The following is a 14,581-nucleotide window of genomic DNA, read 5'->3' as shown; positions in this document are numbered from 1 at the left end:
TGGAACCAGGCAGCTGCAACCAGGCAGCTGGAAACCAGGCAGCTGGAACCAGGCAGCTGGAACCAGGCAGCTGCAACCAGGCAGCTGGAACCAGGCAGTTGGAACCAGGCAGCTGGAAACAGGCAGCTGGAACCAGGCAGCTGGAACCAGGCAGCTGCAACCAGGCAGCTGGAACCAGGCAGCTGGAACCAGGCAGCTGGAACCAGGCAGCTGGAAACCAGGCAGCTGGAACCAGGCAGCTGCAACCAGGCAGCTGGAACCAGGCAGCTGCAACCAGGCAGCTGGAAACAGGCAGTTGGAACCAGGCAGCTGCAGCCAGGCAGCTGGAAACAGGCAGTTGGAACCAGGCAGCTGGAACCAGGCAGCTGGAAACAGGCAGCTGGAACCAGGCAGCTGCAACCAGGCAGCTGGAAACAGGCATCTGGAAACAGGCAGCTGGAACCAGGCAGCTGGAACCAGGCAGCTGGAACCAGGCAGCTGCAACCAGGCAGTTGGAACCAGGCAGCTGGAAACAGGCAGCTGGAAACAGGCAGCTGCAACCAGGCAGTTGGAACCAGGCAGCTGCAACCAGGCAGCTGGAAACAGGCAGCTGCAACCAGGCAGCTGCAGCCAGGCAGCTGGAAACAGGCAGTTGGAACCAGGCAGCTGCAGCCAGGCAGCTGGAACCAGGCAGTTGGAAACAGGCAGCTGGAACCAGGCAGCTGGAAACAGGCAGCTGGAACCAGGCAGTTGGAACCAGGCAGCTGGAACCAGGCAGCTGGAACCAGGCAGTTGGAACTAGGCAGCTGGAACCAGGCAGCAGGAAACAGGCAGCTGGAACTAGGCAGCTGCAACCAGGCAGCTGGAACCAGGCAGTTGCAACCAGGCAGCTGGAATCAGGCAGCTGGAACCAGGCAGTTGGAAACCAGGCAGCTGGAAACCAGGCAGCTGGAACCAGGCAGCCAGCAGCAGAGTTTGGCTTTGTACTCCTCACAGAGGCCCAGAACACATCCAGCTGGATGAGAGCTCCAAGCTCATCCAGTCCCAGCCCTGAGCCATCCCTGCAGGCTCAGCACCAGACCCTAGCCCTAAGCCCCAGCTCCACAGCTTCTGGGGCACCCCCAGGGATGGGGAGTGCAGCACTGCCCTGGGCAGCCTCTTCCAGTGTCTGAGATCCCTTCCAGGGCAGAAAGATTTCCTCATGTCCAGCCTGGACCTCCCCTGGGGCAGCTTGGAAGCAGCTCCTCTGCTCCTGTGCCTTGCCCCCAAGGAGCAGAGGCTGCTCCCAGCTCACTCCAACCTCCCTGCAGGGAGCTGCAGAGAGCCAGGAGGTCTCCAGCCTGAGGCTGTAGCATTCCAGAGACCAAAGCTGAAGCTCACAGCCCTGGGGCAGCAGGCAGGGTGGTCAGAGGCTCACAGGATGTTCAGGGCTTGGAAGGTACCCACAGAGCTCACCGAGTCCAATCCCCCTGCCAGAGCAGGACCACGCATGGTCCCCAGCCCAAACCTGCTCCAAACAGACCACAGGGAGGAGAAAGGAGGAGCAGAGGGGGGTGGGGAATGTTCCTGAGCCCAGTGCCAGCTGCAGGCCCCCAGGAGGGTGTCCTGAAGCCCCCCCAAGGGGCTGCCCAGGCGAGGAGGTGAGGGGCAGGGGCAGCCCTACCGTGATCAGGCCCTTGCCGGCCGGTTTGCCGTTGCCCAGCTGCAGGCTCCTGGTGATCTTCTTGCTGGAGACAATCTGGGGGAGCCAAAGAGAAGGAGGCATCACTGTCCTGAGGGGTGGAGGGCAGAGCCAGCAGCAGCTCAGCACTGCTCCCCAGGCTGAGGGCAGGGGAAGCCTTCAGGGCATCGTAGGTGCACAGAGCGTGGAAGGGTTTGGCTTGGAAGGGACCTCCAGGACCATCCAGTTCCAAGCCCCTGCCATGCCCAGGGACCCCTCCCCCCAGCCCAGGCTGCTCAAGGCCTCATCCAGCCTGGTCCTCAGCACCTCCAGCCAGGGGGCAGCCACAGCCTCCCTGGGCAGCCTGGGCCAGGCTCTCCCCAGCCTCCCTGCCAACCATTCCTTCCTCCTCTCCACTCTCCCTCTGCCCTCTCCCAGCTCCAAGCCATTCTCCCTGCTCCTGCCACTCCCAGCCCTTGCCCACAGTCCCTCCCCAGCTCTCCTGGAGCCCTTCAGCTCCTGCAAGGTTGCTCTGAGCTCTGCCTGCAGCCTTCTCTCCTGCAGGCTGCACAGCCCCAACCCTCCCAGCCTGGCCCCACAGGGGAGGCTCTGCAGCCTCTGAGCATCTCTGGGGCCTCCTCTGGAGCCTCTGCAGCAGCTCCAGGTCCTCCTTGTGCTGGGGGGCCCCAGAGCTGGAGGCAGTCTTCCAGCTGTGGCCTCCCCAGGGCAAGGCAGAGCAGAGCAGAGGGGGAGGAGAAGCTCCCTGGCCCTGCTGGCCACACTCTGCTGAGTGCCCCCCAGGACCCCCTTGGCCTTCCTGGCCCCCAGGGCTCATTGCTGTGCCCTGCAGCCCTTGCTGCCCAGCAGCACTGCCAGCTCCTTCTCCTGGGGGCTGCTCTCCAGCAGATCCCCTCCCAGCCTCTGCTGCTGCAGTTTGCTCTTCCTGCCCAGCTGCAGGACTCTGCTCTCCTCCTGCAGCTGGCTCAGCCAAGCCTCCCAGCTTGGGATCCTCAGCAGACTTGCTGAGCAGCCTCTGTCTGTCTGTCTGTCCCCTCCCCAGTGGCATTGCTGAAGATGCTGGGCAGGCCCAGCCCCAGCAATGGCAGGAAGGAGGGAAGTGGCCTTCAGCAACCCCCCCCCAGGTGCCCCTGGCTGGAGGCAGCTGGGGGTTGCCCTTGGCTGGCAGGGCTGCAGGAGCTGAGGGACTCACCGTGCCCAGGGTGCAGGAGAACTCCCCCAGGAAGTCATGCTCATAGAGCTGGGTGCTGGACTTGTCCTGGTCAAAGAGGGCAAACTTCAGCTTCTGCACCTCCTCAAAGTGGTAGTCAATGATGAACTTCTTGGCAAAGGCTGGGTTCAGGTTGTTCACAGCTGTCTCTGTCCTGTCCAGCTGCACAGCACAGGGAGGAGAGGACACTGAGGGACGTGGGGGGAGCACCATGCAGAGGGCCCCACAGCTGGCAGGGCTGGCAGGGACCCCAAGGCTCAGCCAGCCCCAAGCCCCTGCCATGGGCAGGGACACCTCACCCCACAGCAGCTTGCTCACAGCCACCTCCAGCCTGGCTGCAAACACCTCCAGGCATCAGCAGGAGGCTTCCACCACCTCCCTGGGCAGCCTGGGCCAGGCTCTCACCACCCTCCTGCTCAACAACTTCTTCCTCACAGCCAATCTCCAGCTCCCCACTTCTCCTTTTGCTCCAGCCCCCCCAGGCCTGTCCCTCCCTGACACCCCAGAGCAGAGGGGCAGGATCCTCTCCCTCCACCTCTGGCAATGGGCACTGGCAGCTGAGCTGCCCTTGGCCTTCTGGGCTGCCAGTGCCCATTGCTGCCTGCCTGTCCCAGGCCTCATTCCTGCCCCCCTCAGAGATGGTGTCCCAGACCCCTGTCCCTCCCTCACCCCCTCCAAAGTCCCTCCCCAGCTTTCCTGCAGCTCCTGGGAGGCCACCAGAAGGTCTCCCTGGAGCCTTCTCCTCTGCAGCCTGCACAACCCCAACTCTCTCAGGCTGTGCTCAGAGCAGAGCAGCTCCAGCCCTCTGCTCAGCCTCCTGGCCCTGCTCTGGACACCTCCCAGCCCCTCCAGAGCCTTCCTGGCACAGAGGCTGCAGAGCTGGGCACAGAGCTGCAGCTGTGGGCTCAGCAGAGTGGAGCAGAGAGGCAGAATCCCCTCCCTGGCCCTGCTGGCCACACTTCTGCTGCTGCAGCCCAGGCTCTGCTTGGCTCTCTGGGCTGCAAGTGCTCCCTGCTGGCTGCTGCTGAGCCTCTCCTCCCCCAGCACCCCCAAGGGTGGGGGGCACAGGGTGCCCACAGCCAGGGCAGCAGCACCCAGCCAGCCAAAGCTCACTGCAGGTTCAAGGCTGCCTGAAGCCTTCTCCCAGGAGCTGAAGCTCTCCCACACCTCTGGTCCTCAACCAGAGCCTCCCAGCTGCATTCAGGGACCCATGGGATGGATTGGGCTGGAAGGGAGCTCAGAGCTCAGCTCCAGCCCCTGCCCTGCTCCAGGGACCCCTCCCAGGCTGCTCATCCAAGCTGGCTCAGAACAGCTCAGAGCAAGGAGAAGCAAAGCAAGAGAAGAGGTCAGGAGGCAGCAGAGCAACCTCCCAGCAGTGCCCCCCAGGCCCCAACCCTTCCTGGGGCTTCCTCTTCCTCAGCTTACCATGGGGAGGGGGGGAGGAAAGGTAGCATCAGCACAGGCCCCTGGGGAGAGCCTGGCACAGGCTGCCCAGGGAGGCTGTGGCTGCCTCCTGCCTGGAGGTGCTCAGGACCAGGCTGGATGAAGCCTTGAGCAGCCTGGGCTGGGGGGAGGGGCCCCTGCCCATGGCAGGGGCTTGGAGCTGAGCTTTGAGGTCCCTTCCCCAGCCTCCCTGCCAACCATTCCTTCCTCCTCTCCACTCTCCCTCTGCCCTCTCCCAGCTCCAAGCCATTCTCCCTGCTCCTGCCACTCCCAGCCCTTGCCCACAGTCCCTCCCCAGCTCTCCTGGAGCCCTTCAGCTCCTGCAGGGCTGTTCTGAGGTCTGCCTGCAGCCTTCCAGCAGCTGGATGTCACCCAGAGCCCTCCAGAGGAGCTTTTGCAGTGCTGCTGCAGCTCAGGGGGAATCCAGCCCTGCAGCTGGGGAGGAGCACAGCTCCAAACCCTTTGCTTGCTGCTCAAGGGGAGGCAACCTCCTGCCTCCTGCTCTGCAGTGCAAACCATGGCAGCAGCTCTGCTCCTCCTGTCTGCAAACCCTCCTCTGAGGGAGACTTTGGGACATCTCCCTGCAGAGCCCCAAGCTGCTGCCCCCTTGGCACTGCTGAGCCCCCCTGGCACTGCTGAACCCCTTTGGCACTGCTGAGCCCCCCCTGGCACTGCTGAGCCCCTCTGGCACTGCTGAGCCCCCCTGGCACTGCCAGCTGCAGGGACTGGGCTCTGGCGCTGCAGGCAGTGTCCCCAGAGTGAAGCTTCCCCAAGAGGAGAAGGCTTTGGCCCTGGGCTTGCTGGGGGGGAGCTGGGCAGAGCTCCTCCCTGGCAGCTCCTGGGGGCTGTGAGACCTCTCAGGGCTCCAGGCACAGCTCCTTGCCCCCCCCCCCCAGCACACAGGAGCTGCAGGGGGCCCTGGCTGGGGGCTTGGAAGCCTTCCTGGGCAATGTTCAGGGAGTCAGGGATCCATGGGATGGGACTGGGCTGGAAGGGAGCTCAGAGCTGAGCCAGCTCTGGCCTCATCCAGCCTGGTCCTGAGCACCCCCAGGCAGGGGGCAGCCACAGCCTCCCTGGGCAGCCTGTGCCAGGCTCTCCCCAGCCTCCTTTCTCCCTCACCCCCAGCCCCAGGCTCCCCCCTGGCTCCCTGGCATGTGGGGGTGCCCAATTCCCCAGGCTGGGAGATGCTGTCCCTGGTGCCCAGGGGCAGCCCAGAGGCAGCAGCATGGCTGAGGCTCTGCTCTGGGCACCACAGGGCCAGGGCTTCCCTGGCAGCCTTGGGCAGAGCCTTCCAGCCCCTCCCAGCTCCGTGGCACCCCTGGGCCTGGCCTTCATTGCCTCTCCCTCCCCACCCCCTGCCAGGCTGCTGCACAGAGCTCTGGGCACTCCTCCTGACCTCAGCAGCACAGAGCTGATGGCAGCTGGGCACAGAGCTGCCAGCCTGAGAGGACAGCCAGCAGAAAGCTGTTGGCAGCAGTGCAGGCCTGGCACCCAGCTCAGAGGCTGGCACCCCCCCCAGCTGCTGCTGCCCCTGGAGGAGGAAACCCTGCCCCCCCAGCAGCCCTGGCAGCTGGGCACAGGGAGAGTGCTGTGGGATGGGTGCCCAGTGCTGAGCCTCTGCTGTGCCCACCCCTGTGCCCACCCCTGTGCCCACCCTTGCCCCTGCTGTGCCCACCCCAGTGCCCACCCCTGTGCCCAGCCCTGCCCCTGCTGTGCCCACCCCAGTGCCCACCCCTGTGCCCAGCCCTGCCCCTGCTGTGCCCACCCCTGTGCCCACCCCTGTGCCCAGCCCTGTGCCCAGCCCTGTGCCCACCCCTGCCCCTGCTGTGCCCACCCCTGTGCCCAGCCCTGCCCCTGCTGTGCCCACCCCTGTGCCCACCCCTGCCCCTGCTGTGCCCACCCCTGTGCCCACCCCTGCCCCTGCTGTGCCCACCCCTGTGCCCACCCCTGCCCCTGCTGTGCCCACCCCTGCCCTGCTCCCCAGCTCTGCTGCTCAGGCCACAGGATGGCTGAGGCTGGCAGGGAGCCCAGAGGTGGCCTCCAGCCTCCTGCCACGGGCAGGGACAGCACCCAGCTGCGCTCCAGGCCTCATCCAGCCTGGGCTCTGCACCCAGCCCAAGGGGAAAGAGCTCCCTGCTGGCCCAGGGGATGTGGGTCTGGGAGCATGGGGCAGGGCAGGGAGCCCTGGCAGCACCCCTGGGGGCTTCCACCTCTGCTCAGAGAGGGCTGAGGAGCAGCCTTGGGGTGGAGCACAGAGGAGGAGACACCAGAGGGGCAAAGCACACAGTGGGGCAGGGCATGGGGCAGGGCATGGGGCAGGGCAGGGAGCAGGGCAGGGAGCAGGGCATGGGGCAGGGCAGGGAGCAGGGCAGGGAGCAGGGCAGGGAGCAGGGCATGGGGCAGGGCATGGGGCAGGGCATGGAGCAGGGCATGGGGCAGGGCAGGGAGCAGGGCAGGGAGCAGGGCATGGAGCAGGGCAGGGAGCAGGGCATGGGGCAGGGCATGGGGCAGGGCAGGGAGCAGGGCAGGGAGCAGGGCATGGGGCAGGGCATGGGGCAGGGCATGGGGCAGGGCAGGGAGTAGGGCATGGGGCAGGGCATGGGGCAGGGCAGGGAGCAGGGCATGGAGCAGGGCAGGGAGCAGGGCAGGGAGCAGGGCATGGGGCAGGGCATGGGGCAGGGCAGGGAGCAGGGCATGGGGCAGGGCAGGGAGCAGGGCAGGGAGCAGGGCATGGGGCAGGGCAGGGAGCAGGGCAGGGAGCAGGGCATGGGGCAGGGCAGGGCAGGGAGCAGGGAGCAGGGCATGGAGCAGGGCATGGGGCAGGGCAGGGAGCAGGGCATGGGGCAGGGCAGGGAGCAGGGCATGGGGCAGGGCATGGGGCAGGGCAGGGAGCAGGGCAGGGAGCAGGGCATGGGGCAGGGCATGGGGCAGGGCAGGGAGCAGGGCATGGGGCAGGGCATGGGGCAGGGCAGGGAGCAGGGCATGGAGCAGGGCAGGGAGCAGGGCAGGGAGCAGGGCATGGGGCAGGGCATGGGGCAGGGCAGGGAGCAGGGCATGGGGCAGGGCAGGGAGCAGGGCAGGGAGCAGGGCATGGGGCAGGGCAGGGAGCAGGGCAGGGAGCAGGGCATGGGGCAGGGCAGGGCAGGGAGCAGGGAGCAGGGCATGGGGCAGGGCATGGGGCAGGGCAGGGAGCAGGGCATGGGGCAGGGCAGGGAGCAGGGCATGGGGCAGGGCATGGGGCAGGGCAGGGAGCAGGGCAGGGAGCAGGGCATGGGGCAGGGCATGGGGCAGGGCAGGGAGCAGGGCATGGGGCAGGGCATGGGGCAGGGCAGGGAGCAGGGCATGGGGCAGGGCATGGGGCAGGGCATGGAGCAGGGCAGGGAGCAGGGCAGGGAGCAGGGAGCAGGGAGCAGGGCAGGGAGCAGGGCAGGGAGCAGGGAGCAGGGAGCAGGGCAGGGAGCAGGGCAGGGAGCAGGGAGCAGGGCATGGGGCAGGACAGGGAGCAGGGCAGGGAGCAGGGCAGGGAGCAGGGAGCAGGGCATGGGGCAGGGCAGGGAGCAGGGAGCAGGGAGCAGGGAGCAGGGCAGGGAGCAGGGAGCAGGGAGCAGGGAGCAGGGAGTAGGGAGCAGGGCAGGGAGCAGGGCAGGGAGCAGGGAGCAGGGCATGGGGCAGGGCAGGGAGCAGGGAGCAGGGAGCAGGGAGCAGGGAGCAGGGCATGGGGCAGGGCAGGGAGCAGGGCATGGGGCAGGGGCAGGGAGCAGGGCATGGGGCAGGGCAGGGAGCAGGGAGCAGGGCAGGGAGCAGGGAGCAGGGAGCAGGGAGCAGGGCATGGGGCAGGGCAGGGAGCAGGGCATGGGGCAGGGCATGGGGCAGGGCATGGAGCAGGGCAGGGAGCAGGGCAGGGAGCAGGGAGCAGGGAGCAGGGCAGGGAGCAGGGCAGGGAGCAGGGAGCAGGGAGCAGGGAGCAGGGAGCAGGGCAGGGAGCAGGGAGCAGGGAGCAGGGCATGGGGCAGGGCAGGGAGCAGGGAGCAGGGAGCAGGGAGCAGGGAGCAGGGCAGGGAGCAGGGCAGGGAGCAGGGAGCAGGGCAGGGAGCAGGGCAGGGAGCAGGGCAGGGAGCAGGGAGCAGGGCATGGGGCAGGGCAGGGAGCAGGGAGCAGGGAGCAGGGAGCAGGGCAGGGAGCAGGGCAGGGAGCAGGGAGCAGGGCAGGGAGCAGGGCAGGGAGCAGGGCAGGGAGCAGGGAGCAGGGCATGGGGCAGGGCAGGGAGCAGGGAGCAGGGAGCAGGGAGCAGGGAGCAGGGAGCAGGGCATGGGGCAGGGCAGGGAGCAGGGCATGGGGCAGGGGCAGGGAGCCTTGGCAGCACCCCAGCAGCCTGCAGCCGTGCTCGGGAGGGGGTGAGGAGCCAGCAGCCCCCCGGGGGCGCACCGAGGGGCCCCCAGCAGCGGCAAGCCTCGGGGGCAGGAGCTCCCCCCGGCCCCAGGACTTACCTCCACCCACTTGCCGTCGAGTTCCAGGAAGAGGACGCAGAAGGGGTCGGACTTGGAGGTGACATCCCTGTCCAGCAGGCTCTGCCCGCAGACGGAGAGCTCCACCCTGCAGACGCAGCACTCGGGGCCGCCGGGGGGCGCTGCCGGCAGGGCGCTCACCGTCTGCGCCATGGCCTCAGGCTGCTCCTCCGGGCACTCCTGGGAGGGAGGAGGGTGGAGAGAAACCTCAGTGCCACCCCGAGAAGGCCCCCGAGGGGCTGGCAGTGCCACCAGGCTGGGCCACCAGGCTGGGCCACCCCCAGGCCCTCGGGCTCGAAGGGATGCTCGGGAAGTGCCGAAGCCTCCTTGGCTCTGTGGCATCTGCACTGCCCTGCACTGCCCTGCCCTGCCCTGCCCTGCCCTGCCCTGCCCCTGCCCTGCCCAGCACTGCCCTGCTCTGCCCTGCCCATCCCTGTCCTGTCCTGCCCTGCCCATCCCTGTCCTGCCCTGCCCTGCCCTGCCCTGCCCTGCCCTGCCCATCCCTGTCCTGCCCTGCCCTGCCCTGCCCTGCCCTGCCCTGCCCTGCCCTGCCCTGCCCTGCCCTGTCCTGCCCTGCCCTACCCTACCCTGCCCTGCCCTGCCCCCACCAGCCCCAGGGGAATCCCAGACCCCCAGAGCTGGTAGGGCTGGAGGGACCCCAGGGCTCAGCCAGCTCCAAGCCCCTGCCATGGGCAGGGACACCTCACCCCACAGCAGGTTGCTCACAGCCACCTCCAGCCTGGCTGCAAACACCTCCAGGCATCAGCAGGAGGCTTCCACCACCTCCCTGGGCAGCCTGGGCCAGGCTCTCACCACCCTCCTGCCCAACAACTTCTTCCTCACAGCCAATCTCCAGCTCCCCACTGCTCCTTTTGCTCCAGCCCCCCCAGGCCTGTCCCTCCCTCACCCCCTCCAAAGTCCCTCCCCAGCTTTCCTGCAGCCCCCTGCAGCTCCTGCAAGGCCACCAGAAGGTCTCCCTGGAGCCTTCTCCTCTGCAGCCTGCACAAGCCCAACTCTCTCAGGCTGTGCTCAGAGCAGAGCAGCTCCAGCCCTCTGCTCAGCCTCCTGGCCCTGCTCTGGACACCTTCCAGCCCCTCCAGAGCCTTCCTACATTAGCTGCATCCCGGCTGGGGGGTGGGGAGCAGAGAAAACTCCAAGCTGCCTTGGGTGTGCTCCACAGAGCAACAGATTTTCAGAGGGAGGTGGAGTGGAGGCTCCACAGCATCCTGTGCCAGCCTGCTGGGGTTCCTTGGTGGGCAGCTGCCACACTCCCACACAGTCCTGGGGCACAGGAACTCCTCCCTGGCTGCCTGCTCCCAAGCTGTGCACCAGGGACCTAAGTTAGGAGAGCCAAGCTTCAGCCCTGCCCTGCTCCTGCTGCCCACCCCAGTGCTGCTCCAGCCCAGGCTGCTGGAGGCCTTCCTGCCCCCCTGGGCACCCCCTGGGCTCAGATCCAGCTGCTGCCCCACAGCACCCCCAGGGCTTTCTCTGCTGGGCACTTTGCAGCCTCTCTGCCCCCAGCCTGGAGCCTTCCCTGGGGTGGTTGTGAGCCAAGGGCAGGACCCAGCCCCTGGCTTAGCTAAATTCCTTCTTAGCTCCTTCCATCCCCCGAGCCTGGGCAGCAGAGCCCAGCCCCAACCTCCCTGCAGCCTCCTCTCAGGGAGCTGCAGAGAGCAAGGAGGTCTCCCTCAGCCTCCTCTGCTCCACACCAAACCCCCCCAGGGCCCTCAGCTGCTCCTCCCCAGCCCTCTTCTCCAGACCCTTCCCCACCTTGCTTGCCCTTCCCTGGCCCTGCTGCAGCTCCTCAGGCTCCTGCTGGCAGTCAGGAGCCCAGAGCTGAGCCCAGGGCTCAAGCTGAGGCCTCCCCAGTGCCCACTCCAGGGGCACCATCCCTGCCCTGCTCCTGCTGCCCACCCCAGTGCTGCTCCAGGCCAGGCTGCTGGAGGCCTTCCTGCCCCCCTGGGCACCCCCTGGGCTCAGCTCCAGCTGCTGCCCCCCAGCACCCCCAGGACCTTCCCTGCCCAGCAGCTCTCCATTGCATTGATCACAAAATGCTTTGTTCTTCCCCTCCCCTCCCTCCTCCTCCTCCTCTCCTCTCCTCTCCCTGCACCTTCCCTGAGCTCTGCCAGCTGAGCTGCACAGCAGCAGCAGAACTGGCCCCGGGGCTGGGGGTCTGCTGATGGTGTCAGCCACCCTCCTCTCTGCAAAGTGGCTCTGGGGGTGGACTTCTGGGCCCCCAGGACTTTGGCCAGGGCCCTGGGACTCAGCAGGAGCTGCAGGGCCTCCCACACCTGCCTTGGGGCTGCCCTGCACCACCTCTGGCTGCTGCTGGGCACTCGCTGCCAGGACCTCTGCCTCCTGCTGGCCTGGGGGGCAGGGGGGGGAGGCTGGGTGGAGGTAGAGAAGAAGCAGGGCAGCAGCTGCTCCCCACCCCACTCATCCTCAGGGGCTCAGCCCTTTCCCTCTCTTGATCTGAGCATGCAGAGGGGGAGGGGGAAGAATAAAAAGGAGGAGGAGGAAGCTCTTTGCTTGAGCTGCAAGTGGCACCACGGGGATGGGACCCTCAGAGCTCTGCTGGGGGATGAGCCAGGAGCACCTCAGAGGCACAGGGGGTGGAGGGCTGCCCACCCCTGCCCCTGCTTGGGACTCACACCCCCACGGGTCTGGGGGGGTGGAGGTGTGGACGTGGAGGGACAGCTCCTGATGGCTTCATCCCTGCTCTGGGATGGAGGCTCCCTCAGGCAGTCTGCAGCTGGCACCAAGCTGGGGGCAGAGGGGAGCTGCTGCAGGCTTGGGAGGCTCTGCCCTGGCCAGGCTGAGGGCAGCTGTGTGAGGTTCAACCAGGCCAAGGGCTGGGTCCTGCCCTTGGCTCACAACCACCCCAGGAAGGCTCCAGGCTGGGGGCAGAGAGGCTGCAAAGTGCCCAGCAGAGAAAGCCCTGGGGGTGCTGGGGGGCAGCAGCTGGAGCTGAGCCCAGGGGGTGCCCAGGGGGGCAGGAAGGCCTCCAGCAGCCTGGCCTGGAGCAGCACTGGGGTGGGCAGCAGGAGCAGGGCAGGGATGGTGCCCCTGGAGTGGGCACTGGGGAGGCCTCAGCTTGAGCCCTGGGCTCAGCTCTGGGCTCCTGACTGCCAGCAGGAGCCTGAGGAGCTGCAGCAGGGCCAGGGAAGGGCAAGCAAGGTGGGGAAGGGTCTGGAGAAGAGGGCTGGGGAGGAGCAGCTGAGGGAGCTGGGGGGGTTTGGTGTGGAGCAGAGGAGGCTGAGGGAGACCTCCTTGCTCTCTGCAGCTCCCTGGGAGGAGGCTGCAGGGAGGTTGGGGCTGGGCTCTCATGCAACAAGTGACAGGACCAGAGGAAACAGCCTGAGGCTGTGCCAGGGGAGGCTGAGGTTGGCCAGGAGGAACACTCTCCCCCTCAGCAAGGGCTGTCAGGCACCGCCCCAGGCTGCCCAGGGGGAGGAGGTGCAGCCCCCAGCCCCGGAGGGGGTTGAAAGCTGCCTGGCTGTGGTGCTGAGGGAGGTGGCTGAGTGGTGCTGCCAGGACTGTGAGCTCCAGGGGAGGAGCTGATGCTCTCAGAGGTCCCCTCCAGCCTCCACACCTCCCTGGGCACCGACTGCCCTCCGTGGCCACTGGGGAGTGAGCTCTTCTCAGCAGGCAGCAGCTCCTGGCTGAGCTCAGAGCCTCCAGCATCACCTGGGGGCACCCTGAGGAGCTGCTGGCTGGCATGGAGCCCCCAGCCTGGGGCTGATGCAGCCTGGGGTGGTGTGCTCTGCTCAGGCACCACTGCTGGCAAGCAGCTGTGCTGCTGGGAGCTGGCCTGCTGCCCTCTTCCCCTGCAGCTCAGCCTCCAGGCTGGGCTGGGGCTGAGGGAAGAGGCTGGGGGTCAGGGATGAGGCTGGGGGTGAGGGATGAGGCTGGGGGTCAGGGATGAGGCTGGGGGTGAGGGATGAGGCTGGGGGTGAGGGATGAGGCTGGGGGTGAGGGAAGAGGCTGGGGGTGAGGGATGAGGCTGGGCTGAGGGAAGAGGCTGGGGGTGAGGGAAGAGGCTGGGGGTGAGGGATGGGGCTGGGGGTGAGGGAAGAGGCTGGGGGTGAGGGATGAGGCTGGGGGTGAGGGATGAGGCTGGGGGTGAGGGAAGAGGCTGGGGGTCAGGGATGAGGCTGGGGGTGAGGGATGAGGCTGGGGGTCAGGGATGAGGCTGGGGGTCAGGGATGAGGCTGGGGGTCAGGGCAGCTGACCAGAGGCTCCAGCTTGAGGGAGCTCTGAGCTGAAAGCAGCTCCTGCCTGCAAGGTTCTCCGGGGCTCTTCCCCTCCTTACCTGCCAAGCTCTTTGCTTGGCTCAGGAACAAGGCTGATTTCCACCCCCTGGGCAGTCAGTGGCAGCTCTTCATCACAGCCTGCTGCTGAGAGCAAAGAGCACAGCAATCAGCTCAGCTCCCCAGGAACCCAGGCAGGCCTCCAGGAGAAGCAAATCCTCCTGCTGGGCTTCAGCCCTCTGTACCCCAGCCCAGGAGCAGCCAGCTCCCTTCCCATCCCTGCCTGCCCACACCCACAGCAGGGCCACAGGGGACACCAAGGCCATGGCACCACAGAAGGCTTTGGCTTGGAGAAGCTCTCCAGGGTCCTCCAGGCCAGCACCAACCCAACCCCCCCCTGGCCCCCAGTGCCATGGCCACAGGGCTCTGCAGCCCCTCCAGCCATGGGGACTCCACCACCTCCCTGGGCAGGCCTCTGCCAGGCCCTGACCACTCTGACACCAAAGACATTTTGCCTCCTCTCCAACCTCAGCCTCCCCTGGCACAGCTCCAGGCCAGGTCCTCTCCTTCCATCCCCTGAGCCTGGGCAGCAGAGCCCAGCCCCAACCTCCCTGCAGCCTCCTCCCAGGGAGCTGCAGAGAGCAAGGAGGTCTCCCTCAGCCTCCTCTGCTCCACACCAAACCCCCCCAGGGCCCTCAGCTGCTCCTCCCCAGCCCTCTTCTCCAGACCCTTCCCCACCTTGCTTGCCCTTCCCTGGCCCTGCTGCAGCTCCCCAGGCTCCTGCTGGCAGTCAGGAGCCCAGAGCTGAGCCCAGGGCTCAAGCTGAGGCCTCCCCAGTGCCCACTCCAGGGGCACCATCCCTGCCCTGCTCCTGCTGCCCACCCCAGTGCTGCTCCCAGGCCAGGCTGCTGGAGGCCTTCCTGCCCCCCTGGGCACCCCCTGGGCTCCTCTCCAGCTGCTGCCCCCCAGCACCCCCAGGGCTTTCTCTGCTGGGCACTTTGCAGCCTCCCTGCCCCCAGCCTGGAGCCTTCCCTGGGGTGGTTGTGAGCCAAGGGCAGGACCCAGCCCTTGGCCTGGTTGAACCTCACACAGCTGCCCTCAGCCTGGCCAGGGCAGAGCCTCCCAAGCCTGCAGCAGCTCCCCTCTGCCCCCAGCTTGGTGCCAGCTGCAGACTGCCTGAGGGAGCCTCCATCCCAGAGCAGGGATGAAGCCATCAGGAGCTGTCCCTCCACGTCCACACCTCTACCCCCCCCAGACCCGTGGGGGTGTGAGTCCCAAGCAGGGGCAAGGGGTGGGCAGCCCTCCACCCCTGTGCCTCTGAGGTGCTCCTGGCTCATCCCCCAGCACAGCTCTGAGGGTCCCATGGCCACTGGAGCTGCCTCTGCTCTCTGGAGCCCATGGTGCCAGCTGCAGATCAGCCAAAGATGTGATTCCTCCTCTCCTCTCCTCCTCTCTCCTCTCCTCTCCTCTCCTCTCTCTCTCCTCTCCTCTCCTCTCCTCTCCTCTCCTCTCCTCT

General features: G+C 67.3%; 1 protein-coding gene across 1 annotated transcript in view; it reads right to left on the bottom strand.

The window, feature by feature from the left end:
• Nucleotides 1-13,231, bottom strand: part of CPNE2 (copine 2) — a 49,553-nt gene extending 36,322 nt beyond the window's left edge. The window contains exons 1-4 of the mRNA XM_068170135.1: nt 13,128-13,231; nt 8,798-8,995; nt 2,850-3,029; nt 1,643-1,717 (exon numbers count right to left, since the gene is read on the bottom strand). Of these exons, the coding sequence (XP_068026236.1) occupies nt 1,643-1,717; nt 2,850-3,029; nt 8,798-8,968 (426 nt within the window). The 5' untranslated portion in view covers nt 8,969-8,995; nt 13,128-13,231. The remainder of the gene's footprint in view (nt 1-1,642; nt 1,718-2,849; nt 3,030-8,797; nt 8,996-13,127) is intronic.
• Between the last annotated feature and the right edge of the window lie 1,350 nt (nt 13,232-14,581).

This window comes from Melanerpes formicivorus, unplaced genomic scaffold (assembly GCF_026170545.1).
Source record: "Melanerpes formicivorus ecotype bairdi unplaced genomic scaffold, bMelFor1.0.p_v2 SCAF_287, whole genome shotgun sequence".
NCBI classification, from domain to species: Eukaryota; Metazoa; Chordata; class Aves; order Piciformes; family Picidae; genus Melanerpes; species Melanerpes formicivorus.
Note: the sequence above shows the minus strand (reverse complement) of the source record. Positions and strands in the feature narration are given on the sequence as shown.